Raw genomic sequence first — 24,065 nt, forward strand, 5'->3', positions numbered from 1 at the left:
ATTACCCATTTGTTAGCGTGGTATTTTTTGCAAAATGCCTCATTTGACGTGACAACGGGCAAACAAAGGCAGAAACAAGTGATGGTTTAAATTAGTAGTAAAGAAGCGTTTGAGCGTCAAGAGGGAAACTGTGAAAACCAAGCTGCCTTAAACGCCTCAGTCAGAATAAACATGCTAACAAACTCCGGGTAATGTGTCCCTTGTATTTGTTTCACTATACAGCTGTTGGCCACACTGAGGAGGCACATGTTATCCAGAAGGAGACCGAGGGCAAAGTGCAACCATTTGGAGACTGTGGAGTATACATGCTGTAGCAACAAGGTAAGCTATGTTTGTCATTTGTAGCAATGTATCCTCACAGTATTGATTCACTGACACGTAGTAGTACCTTGTAGTACCTGCTTTTTCCAGTGGAAATACATTAATGGGGAGCAGTCGCTATAAAACAGTTCAGCTAATGACAATACATGCTATAAGCTAACCTACAGTAGCTCATCTGTATTTACCAAACAGTACACACAGGGCCTAATTTACTAAAGGTTTGCGTGTACTAAAACACGTGCAAAGTGGATTGAGTATTTTAAGTGAGCAGAATAAGGCGTGCATCCATTTTGTGTCTCTGTCTTCATGGAGATGCAAAATATGTGCTGATCATCAAAATACCCACAATGCTGGGAGGACTATATGCAAATATTATTATTTAGTGCATGCAATGTAATATTTCAACACTCATCACCGTTTTGCTAGCACTATTTTGCGTTTTATTTAGCAAGTGTCAAGTGGGCGTGCAAACTGACAGTTCCACACACGGCTGCAGGATCAGTGCTCGCGCTGCACAGACAGACGATGGACAAATGAGAATCCTCCGTCCTACGCGTGTGTGTGTCAACATATTTAGATGGTCTGAAATAAGAAATATTAGACATGTCGTCTATTTAACAACATGATTTTAAAATTGTATAGCTGCGAGGTTAAAAGCTGATTAAAACAAATTCAATTCATGCGTTTTGGTGTCCTTTAGTATTTTTTTTAATGACATTAATTTTTTCTACATAAAATATATATTGTTTAAATATTTCTTATATGAAAAAACTTCCTTAAATATGCATTTTTGTGTGCCTTGAGCGAACTACTTAAGTGCAGCGTCGCTCACCTTAAGCAATTTTTTAAAAAAATGTGGTTTCAATGCAGATGCACTGCAGGACTGTTTCTAAAATGGCCATAAAAAGTAGTAAATGTCTCCTCTATGTTTGAAAACATAGCAAAACGCCGCAGGTAAGAGCATGATAACCTGAATGCAATTTTATAAATTGCATAGACCAGGGCTATTCAACTATATCATGTAGAGGGCTGCAGTGTCATTGAAATGTGGATGTTTTGTCAGAAAGTGCCTTCGCAGGTTGTATTCCTTTGAGACTGTGTTTACTTAATTACGAAGTAAACACATCGGCTTCCACACTATACAGTCAATAAATTAATTATTCTGCCCTCACTACTCGTTTCCAGCGTATGCAGCTAGACAGATAGTTAACAGCATGAAGAAAAAGAAGCTCCAGAAGTTTTGTTAAGGCTTGATGTTCCTTTTTCTTTAAATTATTTTTCTTCCTCAGTTTTTTTTCTTTACACTTCCTCCTTCATTTAGGTTTGTAAGACTAAACATATCAACATAAACATTATTAAAGTATTACGTCAATTGTATATTTTACATAAATAATGTCCATTGTGTATTTTACAGACATAAAATAGGTTTCATGTTGATGCATTCACTCAATAAACTACAGATGTTCACGCATATAGAAATTAAAACAACATCCTAATCAAACATTGCTCGCAATGTATGTATCTATGACGCATCACAACTAAACCTAAGGTGAAGGGTTATCTCCCTCTACAGGTCGAAGTTAGCACTACAAATATCAAATGAGCTTTGATTGACAGGGCTCAGACCAAAAATGCACAACCACGGATAAAAACACATAACGAAGTCAGCAATTCCAATAGAAAACCAACTAAATATCTTTGTGTACAATATCTACTTAAAAAGAAGCTTGGTAATAAAGCTTACACGTGTGGATTTCTACCGTTGTTGCTGCTTGTTTAGAACACCTTATCCATCGCTTAAAAGGTACACACACAGGTACAGCACTTGCTCGGGGCAGAACATGTTGTCATAAGTCCGATTTTCGCAATTTATTTAGATTGTTTTTCAGGGTTAAATGAGTAGTTTTATTGGCACTCAGCATCAATGGTTGGAATTGGGGGTTAAATCACCAAAATGATTCCAGAGCACGGCCACCGCTGTTGCTCACTGCTCCCCTCACCTCCCAGGGGGTGGAACAAGGGGATGGGTCAAATGCAGAGGGTAATTTCACCACACCTAGTGTGTGCGTGTGTGTGTGTGTGTGACTATCAGTGGTACTTTAACTTTGACTTTGACTTCTACTCACTCCACTGCTGTTTCATTGTGACACAAATGCCTCGCTGTTGCCCCCTTTGGAGTGGCGGGAGTGCTGCATACAAGAGCAACCTTAGTTTTAATGGCTTCATCAAGCCTATAGAAGCCTACAGAAATATTTGGCGGGCGGGATTATATACACTCGCAGTGTTGACGTACTGACAGGTAGCAATGTGGTACCTTGGACTACCAGTTTTCCCAGTGGAAACGCATTGAAGGCGATCAAGTCATGAAAAAAAATGGGGAAATGTAACAGCTCAAAAAAAGTTAAGCTAAATGCTGACCAAGCTCTTCTCTTTTTACAGAACCGAACACGCAATGTATCCTCACTGACAGGTAGTAAAAATGGTGCCTAGTATACCTGCTTTGGCCAGAAGAAATGCATCGATGGCAAGATAAAAGTGAAATTTTAAAAAAGAAAATATAATAAATATATGTGACGCGAACAAAACACAACAACAGTAGCAGTGATGCTAATGCTAACAGCACATGTGTCCAGGCTGGTCCACCTATACTGACAGTAACAGAGATGATGATATTCTCCTTGTTGCAAGCTAGTGTATCCCAGCTCTTTCTTGGTAGTATTTAGAGGACAGGTTGGACTATTGTTGCTTTAACTCACTGTCCCTTACTGTGGTCAGCTTAAACCAGTGCATTATATGAATATGACAAAGATGAGAACATCTCTCTGTAGACACAAAACTAAATACTAATATGTTATGAGCATTCCGAGCCTCAACACACGTACTGTCAAAATAAATACTTTGTACATATAGTGTCCAGTATCAATCGACAGATCCATTGTAGCGTTGTAGACGGCTCTGTTTTTGCTCCTGGCACACCATGATTGGAGATTCCAGCTGCTTCTCACATGAACTCAATAAAAACAAACCGTTGCCTCCTCGCAATCTGGCAAGCGTTTACAAGACCACAGAATGAGACACAAGACCACAGAATGAGACACCTTCCTCTCATTTAAGCCAGTAGCAGACATCTTTTGGGCCCAATTTTTGACGCGAAATGATAACGCGAAGATGCAGCACCTGCCACAACGGGCGGGAGGGAAGGAAAAGCAGGGCTTGCATTCTTGTGGCGAAGGATGACAATTTAAGCGGGCGCCCGGCTACGCCAGGAATCCCACCCCGCCCTCGGCCGTGCAGACCGTGGGCCGGGGAGACGATTGTGTTTATGTTTCACTTACGCTCCACCGCACTCTGGAAATTGGGTATGCAACGTCGACCCTCTTATTTTGAGTAAATCAATACCCAGGAGGCCCCCGGCAGGGCCCTGGTGTGTATTTTTATCCTGGCAGGTTTGTTTGTGTTGTTTGTGCTGCCGCTTTCCAGTAGGTCTGAGCCGGAGTGACACCAGTGTGGAGTTTCTTTCAGTCTGAGTCACCTTTTAGTGAACGTCATGTTCCTCGGCTGCCCGGCTCAATCATTCACCCCCCCAGGAAAAAAAAAAAAACCTCATTCATATTCTCCTCTCACCCGGGGCCGCGACCCGTAAATCTGGAGTGCTGTAACGCCACGTGGTGCAGATACAGCTACTCTGAAAACAAACGCTGAGAGAGAAAGTAAATATACATTAGCATTAGCAGCGGTGAGGCGGGTGCCAACTAGCTTGCCAGCCAAGCTTCAGGAATCTGGGTTCATATTTGTCCTCTTAGACAGTGACGTAGCGTAATAGAGCAATTCCATGCAATGTTTTCCCCTGATGTATGAATGTTCTGAACTCCTGTTTCAATGCAATAGTTGTGTCATAGCATGGATCAGGGGTGTCAAACTCAAGGCCCGGGGGCAAGATGTGGCCCGCCACGTCATTTTGTTTGGCCCTCGAAAGCCTGGAACTAATAGGTATCAATAATGTACTGTAACTTTTTTTACTAAATGTATTATTTATTTCTATTTTGAGAGAAAAAAAATACATGTACTCCATGTCATCGCAAATTATGTTAACTTAAATATTGTGTTATTATGCAAAAATATATTATCAAATATTCAAACCATTTTTGAATATAAATAAATACTAATAATAATTATTTCAAAGCAAGTTATCCATCAAATTGTGCAATGTAAAAGTAGCAATAGATTTCATGGTAAAATTGTGAAATTTACTGTGGTTTTTACAGCATTGTTTTCTAAATGAAAAAAACAGTACTTATTTTACTGTAATAAACAGTGGTGCCGTTTTGGCATTTACAGTAATACACCGAAAAATCCACAGTTGTTGATTTGCGGTAAAAAAAAAATACTAAAAAACAAGCTGGCAGCTCAGGTGCCAAAATTTTACTGTAAAATTTAATTTTTTTTAATTTACAGTAAAAAAAACATACAATACATGTACCCCGCCTTCCGCCCGAATGCAGCTGAGATAGGCTCCAGCACCCCCAGCGACCCCAAAAAGGGACAAGCGGTAGAAAATGGATGGATGGAAAAAAACATACCATATTTTTTTTACATTTTAGTTTAAAAAAAATCTACTAATAAAATACATGAAAAAATTGTGTAATAATAGTATTTGCTGTCAAAATCGTCCCTCTGGGGCCAAACATAACTGCGATGTGGCCCTCAGGGAAAACAACTTTGACACCTCTGGCGTAGATAAATGGGTTATACTTGTATAGCGCTTTTCTACCTTCAAGGTACTCACACACACATTCACACACTGATGGCGGGAGCTGCCATGCAAGGCCCTAACCACCACCCATCAGGAGCAAGGGTGAAGTGTCTTGCTCAAGGACACAAAGGACGTGACGAGGTGGGTAGTAGGTGGGGATCGAACCAGGAACCCTCAGGTTGCTGGCACAGCCACTCTCCCAACCGCGCCACGCCGATGCACCCCAACTCCCCATAGATGACGTCATGCTGTCTTTCTTCACACCGGAAACTGACGATATAAAAAGTGCCACAATTGCTTCAACATGCAAATTAATCGAGAGTTAATTCATCAATTAATCATTGACTATTCCCAAGAGTTAACCTCTACTATTCACAAACGTCCCCAAGAAGACATGGAATTCTCAATAAAGCAACTCACTCAAGGGTCAACCAGGACGCAAACAGATGAAAACTTCAATCAATCAATCAAAGTTTATTTACATAGCCCTTAATCACAAGTGTCTCAAAGGGCTGCACAAGCCACAACATATCACCATGACGCTGACGTACACCGTATTTTCCGCACTATAAGGCGCACCTAAAAACCTCCAATTTTGTCAAAAGCTGACAGTGCGCCTTATAATCCGGTGCGCCTTATATATGGACCAATATTGAGCCTCCAACAGGTAAAAGTTTCAATCAATCAATCAATCGCAACTACGGTAAGCAGCCGCCGACTTCATTTTCCCCCATCTTCATTTTCCTCTGTAGAAGAAGTTCTTCTTCTACGGTAAGCAGCCGCCTCCGTAGAAGAAGAAGTGTGTGGTGCATGCTGGGATATATGACTGCGCGAGGCGTGCCGTTTCATTTCCATTTGTTTGTTTATGTAAAGACCCCAAAATGGCTCCTGTTAAGAGACACGCTTACGACGCAGAGTTTAAACTTAAGACGATCAGTCACGCAGTAGAACACGGGAATAGAGCAGCAGCGACACTGACTCGATTAATGACGACTTCGACGAGTTGGATGCCGTAGTCGCCCAACTGTTTAATTCTGACACTGAAGAAGAAGAATTCGAGGGATTCGTGGATGAGGAATAACTTCATAAAGTGAGCTTTACATGTTTATTTTGTGTGGTGTGTTGTGTGACATTAACGTTTGAGCTACGTTGAGTTATTGATATTGTTATTGCTCTGCACTATTTGGAGTGTTACTATATTGTGATTGCACTAACGTTTGATTTACCGTAACAGTATCAGACTGTTTTTTACGTGTTTATTGAATCAGGGAAAAGTTCCCCTCCACTATGTGATATAAATGCTGCACATGTTATACCTTGCTGTTGTTAAAAGAGAAACAAAACACCACGTCACTGACTTTACCTCGGGGAAAATAATAAAACAGCTGTTTATTCATTTTGGGAGTGAACAGAGTTGTCAGAACGCTGGTTTGTAATCTATTAATAAAGTTTGACTGACCTATCTGACTGTTTTGTTGACATTCCCTTTAGCGCAGCTCCATCTAATGGATGCATAACGTAACCCCAGCCTCTACTGTGGCGTCTATTCTATGCGCCTTATAATGCGGTGCGCCTTATAATGCGGTGCGCCTTATATATGAACAAAGTTTTAAAATATGCCATTCATTGAAGGTGCGCCCTATAATTCGGTGCGCCTTATAGTGCGGAACATACGGTACTTTTAAAGATAACGACAAAGGACAACGGACATGTTGGTTAGAGCTGCATCTATCGATTAATTTAGTAATCTAGTAATACATCGATCAGTTTGTTCGATTATTCGTGTAATCAGATAAAAAAAAAAAACTTGATAGCCTTAACGTGTATTTTAGGGCAAATAGTTCAAATAAACAACAATTGTTCTGCTAGCCATAACTTTGTTTATTTTTTAATTCTAATAAATTAACATCATCAACAGCACTTTCAACATGTGCACATGTTTTAAAACTCTATGCTGTCCACTGCCACAGAGATCACAGTCCCAGCCGTGGGGAAACTATTTCTGCGTATTTAAAGTTCCAGGTACTCCATGTGGTCAAGATTTGGTCATTTTTTATTAGTTTTTTTTCCCCATAAAACGATTAATCGAAGCAACAAAATATAAATCAAAGCTTTTTTTTCTAATTGAATAATTGATTAATCCTTGCCGCCCTAATGTTGATAAATCAATATTGACCAAATTCCCTCAATTTCTGAATACTCTGAAGACTTTTTTCATTGCAAATGTTGTGCCAAAGCATAAATGTAGCTTAATATTTAACAGCTGACAAAGTAATCGCTGGTTGCGGAAAGTGAAGTAAAGTGTGAAGTGAATTATATTTATATAGCGCTTTTCTCTAGTGACTCAAAGCACTTTTACATAGTGAAACCCAATATCTAAGTTACATTTAAGCCAGTGTGGGTGGCACTGGGAGCGGGTGGGTAAAGTGTCTTGCCCAACGGCAGTGACTAAGATGGCGGAAGCGGGGATCGAACCTGGAACCCTCAAGTTGCTGGCACGGCCACTCTACCAACCGAGCTCGGTACAGCTCGTAATGACGCAAAGTAATGACGCTTTTGCTGCAAGTTGCGATTAATCGACAGTTAATTCATAAATCAATTGATTATTATGCAGACTTTTTCCCCCCATAATATCCAAAAAGTATTAAGCTGGCCGATTTCCAAAGTTGGCTGCCAGAAGACATGATATTGTGTGCAATCCAGGATGCAAACTCACAAACAAACATCACATATTGCCGTAAAACGGATGTATATTTCGAAATGTCATGCTTAAGAAAACAACAGGCATGTCACTGCATCAATCTTAAAGACATTTTTCTTGATTTCTGAGTATTCTGAACTTCTGTTGTGATGCAAATGTGCCAGACGCAGATGTAGCTTCACATTCTATAGCTGACAACAATAACGTTGCCCTTCTTTAGCTCTTAACAAGCACTTAACACGATTAATCGAGAATTAAATGAATGAATTATTATTCCTGCTTTTCCTACCTCACAATCAAGAAATGATTGCACAGCCCAATTTGAAAGTTGGCACAATAAAGCAAGTCACTAGAAATAGAAATCCAGGATGCAAACTGACAAAAATACCAACCACTTTTATCATTAATGTATACTTATAAATAGGGTTGGGTATCGTTTGAATTCGAACGATTCCGATTCCTGACGATTCTTTTAAGAGGCAGGGTCAAAAAAAAGTTTAGGATATTTTAAATGAGCTAGCTAACCTACAGTCTTTCTGAATGAAATAGTCTGACATTCTCCATCAATTTTAATTCTATTAACTTTTTATGAACTTTACTATAAATTCCTCACAGGGCTGTTTTCAACTAGAATATAAATATCAAATCTATGAACTTGAATATAAATATTATAAATTATGAATACATTTTCCCAGGGGTACACTTTCCTCAAGAGAGCTTTATTTTTGAAAACCTCATGAAAACACATTTACACATAAGTGTATGATGCTGCAGGAAACCTCATGAAAACACCTTTACACACACAAGTGTATGATGCTGCAGGTACTTAAAAATGTTACCGTGCTCCCACTGATGGGCTAACCTGGTGCAGAAAAGCAAATAATAAGAAACAACTTGCAAAACCCAGTCCAGATTAGCAGCAGGTACAGTATAAAATCAGAGACAGTTCTTGTTTAGGAAAATGACCATATCTATATGTATATGTATATGGGGACGGCGTGGCGAAGTTGGTAGAGTGGCCGTGCCAGTAATCGGAGGGTTGCTGGTTACTGGGGTTCAATCCCCACCTTCTACCATCCCAGTCAAGTCCGTTGTGTCCTTGGGCACTTCACCCTTGCTCCTGATGGCTGCTGGTTAACGCCTTGCATGGCAGCTCCCGCCATCAGTGTGTGAATGTGTGTGTGAATGGGTGAATGTGGAAATACTGTCAAAGCGCTTTGAGTACCTTGAAGGTAGAAAAGCGCTATACAAGTATAACCCATTTATCATTTATCATTTATCATTTATATCTGCCTTCTCAGGCAGGATGCGTGAGCGTTCTGGACAGATAGTGTCTCCTGCTGTGGAAAATACACGTTCGCTGGGTGTGGAAGAAGCTTGAACGCATAAATAGGAGAAAGCGAGATCTGACAGCAAAGGATAAGTCTTTTGTTGGTTCCACCGGACCACCACCATGCAGCAGGGTCGTCAGACATAAGTATTGGTGGAACGTCCTGGTACATCTGCAGCTCTCTCTCCACTCATTTCTTGATCGACATGGAGCTCTGTTATTTTGCGGTTATTTCATTTTTTTTTGTAAAGTAAAGCCACACTTTCGAACGCCGACGCCCACTATCCATGCTGGAGCTTGACTGACTCGCTCGGCTATGCTAACACTTCCGGCGGTGGGCGCTTCTTCGTTGGTGTTCAGCGGCTTCTTCTTCCGGTTCGGCGGACATATTTTTTTCCGGTCGGCGGACTGGGTATCGAAAATAGGAATCGAAATTTAAACTTTTGAACGATTCCGGGAGAATCAGAAAGTTAGTCCCGGTTCCAATCGATACTCGATACCCAACCCTACTTATAAATAAGTGATACAAAAACTTTATAGACAAGTTAATGCAACAGCATTTGCCAAATTGACAGTCAAGACAAAGAAAACTCTGTTCTTACAGTTGGTGACCCTTTTTGAGCCCCAAACCTCAGCTTGGAAACCCCCACATTAAATAACTACCTGTAACTGTTTTGACCCAAACACTTGGCTGGATGCTCTACAGGGGATACATTACTGAGGTCTCCATCTTCTAGATCAGTTGTTCTCAAACTGTGGCAGAGCTCCATCTAGTGGTACGCCAAAGAATCACTTGATAAAAGTACAGTGTTTTATTTTCCTACATTCTAACACAATGTAAACTATTCAAACTGTGTGTAGGGTTACAGTGGCCAAAAATATTATATATACTTATCAAATAAAACCTATGTCTTGTTTTTGACGAATACTTAGGCCTACTAAGCTCCTGTATTTTAATGTTGGTCATTATGGTGGCAGAGCTCCATCTAGTGGTACGCCAAAGAATCACTTGATGAAAGTACAGTGTTTTATTTTCCTACATTCTAACACAATGTAAACTATTCAAACTGTGTGTAGTGCTACAGTGGCCAAAATATAAATATACTTGTTAAATAAAACCTATGTCTTGTTTTTAACAAATACTTAGGTCTACTAAGCTCCTGTATCTTACTGTTGGTCATTATGGTGGTACTTGGAGAGCCAGGTGTTTTCTGAGGTGCACTATATATCTTCGTTTGCAAGTACTATCTCAGTTTAGCTTCCAATAAGTATTAAATTACCTAAAGACCAGTCTTAAGTTAATAAATATATTGTTAATAACTTATAGTCGAGGTTTCTGTGGTTTATCCGTTATAGAGTGCTCAATACCGGGGTAGAGCGGAATATACGTTAGATCAGGAAAAAAACACAGAGGCTATTTCATCCCTACAAGCCTGTTTCGCAGGTTTCCCTACTCTGCAGGGAATTTTATAATAAAATCCCTGCTCTTCAGGGGATTTTTTTAATACAATCCTTTGAAGAGCAGGGAAACCTGCGAAACAGGCTTGTCGGGATGAAATAGCCTCTGTGTTTTTTCCTGACCTAACGTATAGTTAATAACGTATGTATATGTCCTGTTATTGCACATGTAAATGTCTGTGATATTTCATTTTTCTGAGAAAATTTAATCTCTGGTGTTCCTGAGTAGCACAAGATGACGCCCACGTACAACCAGGGTTAAAATGGCATTTGTATTTTGTATTTTTTGACACGTGTGAGGGTTTGGGTGTTACTTTAAGTAGGGATTTAGGTGATATCTGGTGAGAAATAGCACACGTTCTTTAATAATTGTATCTTTTCCACATTTCAAGTCTGAGTGATGTAGTAACAGTACACAATCATGTACTTTTTCAGTGTTAGATTTAAGGTCACGGGGGTCACACCTCTTTCTCTTTTCCACTTGCTCGGGCGCGCACCTTTGCCCCTCCGTCCGATCAAACATTGACAATTTCCAGATTAATGCACGTGTTCCCGGTGTTATTTTTACATTTGTGCGCGCGAGAGTTTGAGGTGGAAACAAAAGAAAATCATAGTTTCTGCTGCCTGAGGTGTGTGATGTTTATGCTGAATTGGGTGGGGGAGTTTTCTCTCTTTCTCTTTTTTTAATGCAAGCCCAGCAGCAGCAGCAGCAGCAGCAGCAGACGTTTGGGCCACCAGTCCAGTCCAGTCAGTCAGATGGCTTTATTGTTACCAGCTGTTGCTTGTGGGCCATGTATGTACACTCACCTTTTTGCACTCAGGATATGATCATATGCTATTTTTTCTGGGAGTAAAAATAACTCTTTCTGCCATGCACTCAAACAAAACTAAAAGCAACAGTATTGCTAAAAACCTGCAAAAACAAGTTAGGCCACAACACTTAATCCACGCACCTAACTCCAATTAAGTCAATTAAGAGCAGCATGCATCCAATAGGGGGGGGTGGACTTACCCGAAGTAGGCTGCGCTGGGTGGCGGCAAGTGGATGACATAGACTAGGAGTGTGAACGATAACCATCCCAGGAGTAGGTGTCCATCCAGCATTTTGCTGCGGCTCCAGGGCAGATCATTTCGTTGCTCCTGAGTAGCTGCGCAGAGTCCCAACTTGGACGCTCCACGCTTCTTATACTAAGAGGAGACGAGGCGCGGGGCGCGCTCCTCCCAGCTGCAGAGAGAGAGAGAGAGAGAGAGAGAGAGAGAGAGAGAGAGAGAGAGAGAGAGAGAGAGAGAGAGAGAGAGAGGGAGGGAGGGAGAGGGAGAGAGAGAGAGAGCTGCAGTATATCTGAGCAACATCCGCAGATCATTATGTCACTTTTTAGTTATTCCACAGATCACATCGTCACCTACTAATACAGCACTGCATCAAAACGGAGTTTTTAAATAAGCACTAATATAAATTATGGCTGCAACTAACAACTAATTTGATAATCGATCAATCTGTCGATTATTACTTCGATTGATCGATTAATAATCGGATAAAAGAGACAAACTGCATTTCTATCCTTTCCAGTAATTTATTGGGGGGGGAAACCAGCATACTGGCACCATACTTATTTTGATTATTGTTTCTCAGCTGTTTGTAAATGTTGCAATTTATAAATAAAGGTTTATTCAAAACAAAAAAATAATAATAATAAAAAATAAAAATAAAAAGTAGCCTCTGCGCATGTGCATGATGACTAAATTAATCGCCAACTATTTTTATAATCGATTTTAATCGATTTAATCGATTAGTTGTTGCAGCCCTAATATAAATTGAACGCCATGTTTGTTTTTTTATTTTTTTCTAAATATTACAACATGGTAGTCGTATATTTTCGGACAAGTTAAAAAAACAACAAAAGAAATAATTATGCAAATAAACCTCCATCCATCCATTTTCTACCGCTTGTCCCTTTCGGGGTCGCGGGGGGTGCTGGAGCCTATCCCAGCTACATTCTGGCGGAAGGCGGGTTACACCCTGGACAAGTCGCCACCTCATCACAGGGCCAACACAGATAGACAGACAACATTCACACTCACATTCACACACTAGAGCCAATTTAGTGTTGTCAATCAACCTATCCCCAGGTGCATGTCTTTGGAGGTGGGAGGAAGCCGGAGTACCCGGAGGGAACCCACGCAGTCACGGGGAGAACATGCAAGCTCCACACAGAAAGACCCCGAGCCCAGGATCGAACCCAAGACCTTCGTATTGTAAGGCACACATACTAACCCCTGTGCCATATTATATTCAATGTATTATAATTATATTTAATATGATTATTTGTTATATATTATATACAGTTTATTTAATAATAGTTTGACTAAGTGCATATATTTTTTATGCGTAATTATATAACTAGTAAAAAATCTGTAGACACATTACGTGTGAAGGGAGTCAAAATATAACATTCCAACATGTGTGCATATTTAAAGGGGAAGTGCACTCTTATAAAAATGTTGCCTATCATTCACAAATCCTATGTGAGACAAGAACACACGTCTGTCTCATTTTAATGCATTCCTAATTGCAAGCAAGAGGTGGCTAACAGTGTAGTAAATGGGATTAATCTATTCCATCTATAAAGCCCTCTAAAAACATCTTTGAAAAAAACACAGTGAATACTACATTTTTATGCCGTGACCTGCATATCAACCAAGTATTAGCGACATTGTTATTGTTAGAGCTTACACGGAGGAACTACTTTTAGAAACATGGCGCCGTGATCACAGAGGTAACATAACTACTGAAACTGTTGATATACTGAGCTGCTGCTGCTGCATCGCCTCTAAATTGGTCAAAGTTAATTCTAGATCATAAATCAAGCTTCTCACTTGTAGTGGTCAACTTTGAAATTCAATTTAGACCCGAAGACATTGCTAGGAAGACGTGACAAGATGCTCCATTGCTCCCAGCATTTTCAACCTGAGGAGTGACAATTGTGATAATTCATCATCTAGACATTGTGCAGCAAGTGATTGTTTTATTATCTTAGCATAGTTTGTATTTTTTTTCCAGCACTTAGCAGTACTGATACATGATGCTTAGTGTTTTACTAGAGCTGGATCTGCTTCCCACTCAGCTTCTAAAAATTGTAGCTCAACCTCTTTATATTATGGATCAAAAATATAAGGTTCTGGATCATCATTTGTCCCAAATTAGTTATTGGCTGTCATGAAGTTTGCCATAATTAACAGTAGTTGTTGTTTTTGAAGGACATAGTGAACTTGTTGGTGTGCTCTGTGAAAGCAACTCGCCACCAAAAAGTTTTATATATATATATATATATATATATATATATATATATATATATATATATATATATATATATATATATATATATATATATATATATATATATATATATATATATATATATATATATGTATATATATTATATATGTATTATATATATATATGTATACCGGTATACAGTATGTATAAATATATAAAATATTTGAATAAATATATATATATATATATATATATATATATATATATATATATATATATATATATATATATATATATATATATATATATATATATATATATATATATATATATATATATATATATATATATATATATATATATATATATATATATATATTGTGCTTTCCACTTCATGTTTGTGATGTTTCCCTCTTGTTTCTGTTAGTTTTTGGATATATATATATATATATATATATATATATATATATATATATATATATATATATATATATATATATATATATATATATATATATATATATATATATATATATATATATATATATATATATATATATATAAAACACAATATATATATTGTGTTTTCCCCTTTATGTTTGTGATGTTTCCCTCGTTTTCGTGTGTTTTTTGCCTTTTGGATCCGCCCTTCGGGGTTACGCAAGAAGGGGTGGCACTTTTGTATCTTCAGCGCTACCATTTGGTGCTTTTTCAGGAACTTTTGGATTTGCCTTGGGGGGGGCGCCATGGCCATGCTTACGCCAGAGACTGGCTGCTGGCTCTCGGCCACACCGGAGTTCGTGTGGAGAGACTGGAGTAGATGTGGAGGAGTAGATAGGGCTGCGGAGCTATACTGTAAGTGTTGGCCGTCGGAACGGAGAAGCTTTGCGGAGCTCTGGCTGAGTGAGCATGTGTAGGACACGTCGGTCTCCTTGGATGGATTCTCGCTCATCCGCGCGGACTAGACATTGGCTGAGAGCTGGTGGTCAGCTGTCTTGATTGCTTTGTTGTGTCTGTTCCTGCCTCTGGCGGTGCTGCCCCCCGACCATAGCAGGCAATGGCCTGGAGCACAGTGGAGGCCACCGTGGTGTATGTGGGTGTTGAAATGTGTTGCTGTTTGGTTTTGTCTGTCAATGCATGGTGCAAACCTATGTGAACAGCATGTATTAGTTATTGCAAATTGTTTTTCGTTGTGTTTTACTTTTGTAGCTGTCTGAATAAATAGCGCCTCTGAAGTGTAGGCTTGTTGCATCATCTCTGTGCCTTTTTAAAATGAGCACTGTACCAAGTCAATTTTTTTTGTACATTATATACTTGGCCAATAAATATTATTCTGATTCTGATATATACGTGTAAATTAGGGGTGTCGAAAAAAAAGACAATTTTCAAATTTTTGTCATCATTTTTCGATTCTTAATTGATTTTAAAAGGTTTTTTTATTTTTATTGATCTGTCTCATCTAGCCACTCATGTAACTTATATTGTTGATGTTGATGCCCATATCTGCTGTACAGATTTTCTTTAGAAAAGAGAAGTATGGGATACTTCTTTTGTTGCTGTATTTGTATTGGACTTTATTAAATGTTTTGAGTCGAATTTTATTAAACAAAACCAGTTTTCTTTTAAGTAAACTATCACCTCAAAAATGTAACAAGACTTAAAGGGCTCATGTCAGCTCAAGACTTAGAAAAACTTGTACATGCCTTTATTACCAGTAGGCTAGACAATTGTAATTGTTTTCTTGCTGGTCTTCCCAAAAAACTGTCAGGCAGCTACAGCTTGTTCAGAACTGCTAGAGTTCTAACAAAGACCAAAAAATTTGAGCACATTACACCAATTCTTAAATCCTTACATTTGCTCCCTGTACATCAGAGAATTTATTTCAAAATCCTCCTGCTCACATATAAATCACTACATGGTCTAGGGCCCAAGTATATCACTGATATGCTCCCACTATATAAGCCCTCTAGATCACTAAGATCTTCTGAGACCAATCTGTTAGCGGTTCCCAGAGTAAACTCAAATCAAGGGAGCGCATCATTTAGTCACTATGCAACAAATAGCTGGAATAAACTTCCTGAAGATGTCAGACTTTCCCCAACTCTGACTACTTTTAAAACTAGACTGAAAACTTTTATGTTCACCTTAGCTTTCAGCTAAATCTTTTAATCTTTTAACTTTTAACGTCCGCACTGTTTTTATTTTTATTGTCTGCATTTTAATTTTGCTTTTATTTTCTTTCATTTCACTTTGTTGTCTGTGAAGCACTTTGAGTCTGCTTTGTGTATGAAAAGCACTATACAAGTAAAGTTGCCTTGCCTTGCCTTGCCTAATTTAGAAATTCATCAACGCTGTTTATCTATTTTATGGAGGAATGTAGTTAATCATAGAACTGGCACAAAATGTTATTAAAAATAATTGATTTTGAATCGAGAATTACTTTGAATCGAGAATCGATTCCGAATCAGATTGTTACCCCCAAAAATCGAATCAAATCGAATCGTATGATGCCTAAAGATTCAAAGCCCTGGTGTATATGTGTGGGAATTTGATGAAAATAATAATTACTCTTGTTTGAACCAGTGTTTCCCACACATTCATTTATTTGTGGCGGCCCGCCACGAAAAAGAATTACGTCCGCCACAAATTTAAAAAAAAACCAATTAATTAATTATTTTTTTTAATTTTTTAATTTTTTTTTTGTCCTCTCCAGCTTCCCAGGCAAATCATATAGTTGATGTAGATGCCCATATCGGCTGTTCAGGTTTACTTTACAAAAGAGAAGTGTAGGATACTTCTCTTGTTGCATTATTTGTATTTGACTTTATTAAATGTATTTATATTAGAAACACAACATGTGTATATAACAAAGGGTGCAAAGTCTGCAGGCAGTAGGAAACACATGGTTAAGTGTAGGGAGTAAAACTGATGGCAGTCTAAAGTTCAAGATTTTTGGAGCTCTTTGTTCAGTGGATCAGATGTTTGATGAAGCTCTGTGCCTATCTACCACCACTACTGTTTTCTGTTTATTTGTTACTGACTGTGGCAGGACACCTCTGCCTCTGTTTCACTTTATGTTGCTGGTAAATAATATGGTTGTAATAATAGGCTAAAGTTAAATTATTTAGTATGCACTAATTAAAGGGGCAGAACTTTGAGACATTTTAGCTTTTATATTTTATAAGATATATTTTTTGTAAGAACCACAATTAATAAATATATTTCAGTGAATAACTTATTGTTCAAATCTGTATATAGATAAGTACATAAAGTGTTGTAATTATATTGTAAAATGGATGGACGGATGGATGGATGGATGTTTAAAACAAAACTGTTATTATTAATTAGTAAGTATACATTTTTTGAGCCTTTTTAGAGAACATCAAATCATTGTAGTAAATTATGCAAATTGATCGATGATGTCATGGTGACCACGCCCATAGCCACGCCCCCACCGCCACAGGTATCTTGGCAGTTTATGGGAATTGTTTGATTGATTGAGACTTTTATTAGTAGGTTGCACAGTGAAGTACATATACTGTTGAACTATATATAAATATGTTGCTGCCATGTTACAAACGCTTTCTTAGTGAGGCCCAATTAATGTAATGTACAATTAAATTATTAGACTAAATTTGTGTGTTAAACCAAAACAAAAGTTCATATATGTGGGAGTCATTGGTCTCATTAGGTACACCTCAACTATTTGTTATACTACAGTATCACAGACAGGACCTCCACTCGAACCATCGTGGGCCTGACTTTTTTTTGCACTTCGCTGCGCTCTAGTTGTATGTCAAACACCTGTAACTCCTTGTCGCCATTCCCAAAGACATCACAGGCTGCAGAGAGTTGAAGTGGATTTTTTGTTGTTGTTGATGTTGGTTAAAGATTGGCGGCGAAGGTTAAATATCAGTCCACTCCTGCCGCTGTGAGCAAGCGAGAACGAGGCGGGTTCACATTCAGTTCCCGGCGAGGAAAGACGAGCTAAAATGTTGTCAGCAAATACGACTGTAGGCCAATTTCACAAGAGAGCAAAAAGCTGGTAATCACTTTGCAAAGCTGTCACACACTGAGAGCCATTGAGACCCACTGGCCAGCTATCAATCATCCTTGGCGAGTAACCTGAACACTTTGGCAGGCTCGCTCATGAAAAATATTTAGCCTCTGCCACTGCTTTTCAATACATACGATTTTGGGGATTAACGGAATGATGCGTGCAACTTCTGAGGTATGAATAATGCAACACATATTTACTTTTTTATTCATTTACCTTCATAATAAACAGACTATGAGGAACTAATTAGAACTAACTAATGATGTACAAAACCCAAAACCAGTAAAGTTGGCACTTTGTGTAAATCGTAAATACAAACAAAATACAATGATTTGCAAAACCTTTTCAACCTATATTCAATTGAATAGACTGCAAAGTACTTAACGTTCGAACTGAAAAACTTTATTTTTTGCAAATATTCGCTCATTTGGAATTTGATGCCTGCAACATTTTTCAAAAAAGCTGGCACAAGTGGCAAAAAAGACTGAGAAAGTTGAGGAATGCTCATCAAACACTCTTTTGGAACATCACACAGGTGAACAGGCTAATAGGGAACAGGTGGGTGCCATGATTGGGTACAACACAATCATTTCAAATTGTTTTTGGAACCTGTGGACGTTGTGTCCTCCGGACCAAAGAGGAAAAGAACCATCCGGAACTGTTATAGGCGCAAAGTAGAAAAGCCAGCGTCTGTGATGGTATGGGGGTGTATTAGTGCCCAAGGCATGGGTAACTTACACATCTGTGAAGGCGCCATTGATGCTGAAAGGTACATACAGGTTTTGGAGCAACATATGTTGCCATCCAAGCAATGTTATCATGGACGCCCCTGCTTATTTCAGCAAGACAATGCCAAGCCACGTGTTGCAACAGCTTGGCTTCATAGTAAAAGAGTGCGGGTACTAGACTGGCCTGCCTGTAGTCCAGACCTGTCTCCCATTGAAAATGTGTGGCGCATTATGAAGCCTAAAATACCACAACGGAGACCCCAGACTGTTGAACAACTTAAGCTGTACATCAGGCAAAAATGGGAAATAATTCCACCTGAGAACCTTAAAAATTGGTCTCCTCAGTTCCCAAACGTTTACTGAGTGTTGTTAAAAGGAAAGGCCATGTAACACAGTCGTAAAAATGCCCCTGTGCCAACTTTTTTGCAATGTGTTGCTGCCATTAAATTCTAAGTTAATGATTATTCGCAAAAACTAAATTTTGTTTCTCGGTTTGAACATTAAATATCTTGTCTTTGCAGTCTATTCAATTGAATATAAGTTGAACAGGATTTGCAAATCTTTGTATTCTGTTTTTATTTATGATTTACACAATGTGCCAACTTCACTGGTTTTGGGTTTTGTACATTAATTCACCAGCTTTATTCAACCCCCTCATGTCCTCCTGCGTAAACACCTTTCAGTAACCTGCACCTGACATCTTTTGTGTGCGACCACACCTTGAGTTCTGGCGCGGAAACACAGGCAGGTTGTATGCAAACTTGGAAGCGCTCCAGACACGCCTGGGCTGCGCTCTCCTGCCACGATTAGGGCTTCAGGAGTCCAATTGTCAGTTTGTAGTTTATGACAATGACGGGCCAAACAGTTGGGCAGTATATGCAAATTAGTGATTCACTTGCCTAATAATATGTATAAGGCAACCTACCGACTCGCCTTGTCCTTTTTCTGCTGTGTTGGGCAGCAGGTTACCTTCTGTAAGGGTTCTGAACTCCTGTTTCCATGACAGTGTTGCAGTGAACATTTGTCAAACGGAGGTTGGCATGGATGTAGCTTGAATTCCCAATGCTGACATGATTTAGCTTTTCCTTTAAAAAAAAAAAAACTTTTGAGAGAAGAGCCTCTTAAAAGGTCGCTTTTTTGAACCTTCAAGTTTTGTAAATGACCCCAAGAAGGAGACACTTTGCCCTTCTTACACACATGGTACCGTCTCGGATGTGAATGCTCCCACCGTTCTGCGGAGGAAAGATCGTTAAATGATCATTAAACGACCAAAGCATTCTGGGAAACACTTGCTTCTCAGCCACATTCTCAGACTCTTCCCAATTCAGCGGAAGACTCCCAGGAATTGCAGTTGTCTACCAACATCTTGACTTTATTATCAGTACTATAGTAGTATAGTCATGACGCATTTACGAGCTCAGACTGTCGTAAAATAGAACTCCTAAAGCAGAAATTAATGAACATTAATGCCAATATTTTTAAAAATGAACATTTCCTCTTCACCAGTGTCTATGAATGTTCTCATTCATCCAGGTCATTGTCATCTCAGGGCGTTCAATCGATGGCCACTGGACTGTTTGGTTTGTCTTAGAAGACGTTTCGCCTCTAATCCGAGTAGGCTTCATCAGTTCATGCTCATAGATTTAGATTGGTCAGATCTAGTCTTAGACTTAGATTGGTCAGATCTAGTTTTAGACTTAGATTGGTCAGATCTAGTCTTATACTTAGATTGGTCAGATCTAGTTTTAGACTTAGATTGGTCAGATCTAGTCTAGCGGCTGGTGCCAAAACCCCAAATATTTATACTCCAAAACCAGGAGGGTGTGCCTGGGCAAGGATGGTTTCGCCCTATCGTAGTGAGAAAAACAACTGTTTTGATTCAACCAAACAATCCTACTGTCAAAGCCAACGACAGTCGTTGAAGGGTGATTTCTCTTCGTTAGCATTGCGGTATTGATGAAGGTCGCTGTGGATCGACTACTACCAGTCCAAAATAGTCGGAATCACCCAGGTTAGCATTCACTTCAGTTGTAAACAAATGGCACAAATGGCATTCCGGTCACCTTCTGTGACCAGAATGTTTCTAACTCACGGGTGTCAAACTCAAGGCCCGAGGGCCAGATGTGGCCCGCCGCTTAATTTTATTTGGCCTTCAAAAGCCTGGAAATAATATGTATCAATTAAGTACTGTAAGTTTCTTACTAAATGTATTCTTTCTTTCTATTTTGGGAGAAAAAATATATATGTACTCTATGTAATCACAAATTATGTTAACTTAAATATTGTCTAATTATGCAAAAATATATCATCAAACATTCAAACCATTTTTTTAAATAAAAAATAAATACTAACAATAATGATTTCAAAGCAAGTTATCCATCAAATTGTGCAATGTAAAAGTAGCAATAGATTTCATGGTAAAATTGTGAAATTCATTGTGGTTTTTACAGCATTTTTCTTTAAAAAAACAGTACCATATTTTTCGGACTATAAGTCACAGTTTTTTTCATAGTTTGGCCGGGGGTGCGACTTATACTCAGGAGCGACTTATGTGTGAAATTATTAACACATTACCGTAAAATATCAAATAATATTATTTAGCTCATTCACGCAAGAGACTAGACGTATAAGATTTCATCGGATTTAGCGATTAGGAGTGACAGATTGTTTGGTAAACGTATAGCATGTTGTATATCTTATAGTTATTTGAATGACTCTTACCATAATATGTTACGTTAACATACCAAGCACGTTCTCAGTTGGTTATTTATGCGTCATATAACATACACTTATTCAGCCTGTTGTTCACTATTCTTTATTTATTTTAAATTGCCTTTCAAATGTCTATTCTTGGTGTTGGGTTTTATCAAATACATTTCCCCAAAAAATGCGACTTACAGTATACTCCAGTGCGACTTCTATATGTTTTTTTCCTTCTTTATTATGCATTTTCGGCCTGTGCGACTTAAACTCCGGAGCGACTTATACTCCGAAAAATACGGTACTTTTTTTACTGTAATAAACTGTGGTGCCGTTTTGGCATTTACAGTATTACACCGAAAAATATACAGTTGTTGATTTGCAGATAAACAAAAACAAACTGGCAGCTCAGGTGTCAAAATTTTACTGTAACATTTTTTTGATTTACAGTAAAAGAAACTAATGTAAATTTTACAGTAAAATTATTTTTTTTCACGAGGGTTGCTGGTTACTGGGGTTCAATCCCCACCTTCTACCATCCTAGTCACGTCCGTTGTGTCCTTGGGCAAGACACTTCACCCTTGCTCCTGATGGCTGCTGGTTAGCGCCTTGCATGGCAGCTCCCGCCATCAGTGTGTGAATGTGTGTGTGAATGGATGAATGTGGAAATACTGTCAAAGCGCTTTGAGTACCTTGAAGGTAGAAAAGCGCTATACAAGTATAACCCATTTATTATTTATTTATTTACCATAAAAACAGCAGTGCTCTTTTTCCATTTACAGTAATATACACTAAATTTTGAGGTGAAATTATTGCAACTTACCATATATTTTTTTTCATTTTAGTTTTAATATACTAATAAAATGCATAAACAAATTGTGTAATAATAGTGTTCACTGTTAGAAGCGGCCCTCTGGGGCCAAACATACCGTAATTTCCGGACTATAAGCCGCACCTGACTATAAGCCGCACCAGCTAAATTTAGGGGAAAATACAGATTGCTCCATATATAAGCCGCACCCGACTATAAGCCGCAGGGTTTTGATGTGTAATTACCGTAGTATATAGGGGTTCCTGCTACCACGGAGGGGATTGTCGGGACAGAGATGACTGTTTGGGAACGCAAAGCGTCCCATTTATTAACAATAAATCTTTCAATCATTCAATCAAACTTTCACATCTTTGACATGGCGAACAGCATTCGTGCAGAGTACAAATAATACAACGGTGCAAAGTAATACAAAGTGCTCGCATGTACGTTATCAAAATAACCAACCTACCGGTATATGAAAAGTCAGTCTTTAATCATTGTGTCATCGTCTTCCTCCTGCGTACTAAAACCACCGAAATCCTCTTCGTCGGTGTCGGAGAAGAACAGGCCGTATATAAGCCGCACCGTTGTATAAGCCGCAGGGACCAGAATGAGGGGAAAAAGTAGCGGCTTATAGTCCGGAAATTACGGTAACTGCGATGTGGCCCTCAGTGAAAACGACTTTGACACCTCTGTTCTAACTCCTGTTATTTGTTGGAATAACATGTGTTATGTAAAAGTCAATTGCATAAAAACACATTCACTGTATGTCATGCACATTTTGTCCAAATTACAAAACACAACCACAGATGAGTGACAAATTGTACCTCTGTAGCTTTCAAATCTGCACACACTTACGGACCCCCATTTTGTTTCATTTACGTCTCCTGTGTGATTGACTTTGACAACTGCATGACTGTATGAGTTCAGAGTTAGCAGGTAGAGGTAAAAAGTGGATCAAGTACGGATCAAGTACACCATAGCGCTTCTTGGAGACACACTGTTAGAGACAAGGGTGGGCAATAATCGCACATTAGCGCTTAAGCTACAGACACACAAAACAACGTGTTCCCACAATGTTAGTACTTCAAAGCTAGATTCTGGACTACACAATTCCAACACACTATTGAGACCTACTAACTTTGTTGAAAATAAACATAATATTATGGGATGTTTAACCGGATCTGCCTTGTCCTTGACTCCCTCTCAAATTGCCTTGGTTTTGGTTCATGTGGTCTTGACTGCAATACTTGTCACCCCCTCATAAATCTACGTTTATGGAACAAGTTGCAGTAGAGGAGGGCTATTCAACGGGCCCAATCCCGGCCCGGGAATGACACCGAACCAGCCTGCGAGTTCAGTTGAAAATGGTAGAGACTAACATTTTGCAGCATATTTCTAAAATTACTACCGTGTAAAAAAAACAAAAAAACAGCTGATTTTACAATTAAAAACAGAATTTTGACATCAAAATTTCACCGTAAAATGTACCGTGATTTTTACACCGAATGATTGTAATTTGAAAAACGGTAAAATTGTGGCAACTGAGCTTTCATTTTTTTCCCGTAAAATTTAAGATTGTTGTTTTTACACTGCATTACGTAAATGATGAACGGTACATGAATGCACAGTAACTATATATATATATATATATATATATATATATATATATATATATATATATATATATATATATATATATATATATATATATATATATATATATATATATATATATATATATATATATATATATATATATATAAAATATATATATATATATATATATGCACAGTGACTATATATATATATATATATATATATATATATATGCACAGTAACTATATATATATATATATATATATATATATATATATATATATATATATATATATATATATATATATATATAGTTACTGTGCATTCATG

The 24,065-nt window shown here is 38.3% G+C and overlaps 1 protein-coding gene and 1 long non-coding RNA gene across 2 annotated transcripts in view; one reads left to right on the forward strand and one right to left on the reverse strand.

The window, feature by feature from the left end:
* Nucleotides 1-11,706, reverse strand: part of wnt9a (wingless-type MMTV integration site family, member 9A) — a 58,898-nt gene extending 47,192 nt beyond the window's left edge. The window contains exon 1 of the mRNA XM_062022479.1: nucleotides 11,576-11,706. Coding sequence (XP_061878463.1) covers nucleotides 11,576-11,667 — 92 coding nt within the window. The 5' untranslated portion in view covers nucleotides 11,668-11,706. The remainder of the gene's footprint in view (nucleotides 1-11,575) is intronic.
* The window catches only part of LOC133630761 (uncharacterized), a 72,114-nt gene that overhangs the window by 42,367 nt on the left and 5,682 nt on the right, over nucleotides 1-24,065 (forward strand). The window contains exon 2 of the long non-coding RNA XR_009821340.1: nucleotides 223-321. This is a non-coding gene — a long non-coding RNA (uncharacterized LOC133630761). The remainder of the gene's footprint in view (nucleotides 1-222; nucleotides 322-24,065) is intronic.

The sequence above is a fragment of the Entelurus aequoreus genome, linkage group LG16, assembly GCF_033978785.1.
Source record: "Entelurus aequoreus isolate RoL-2023_Sb linkage group LG16, RoL_Eaeq_v1.1, whole genome shotgun sequence".
Classification (NCBI taxonomy): domain Eukaryota; kingdom Metazoa; phylum Chordata; class Actinopteri; order Syngnathiformes; family Syngnathidae; genus Entelurus; species Entelurus aequoreus.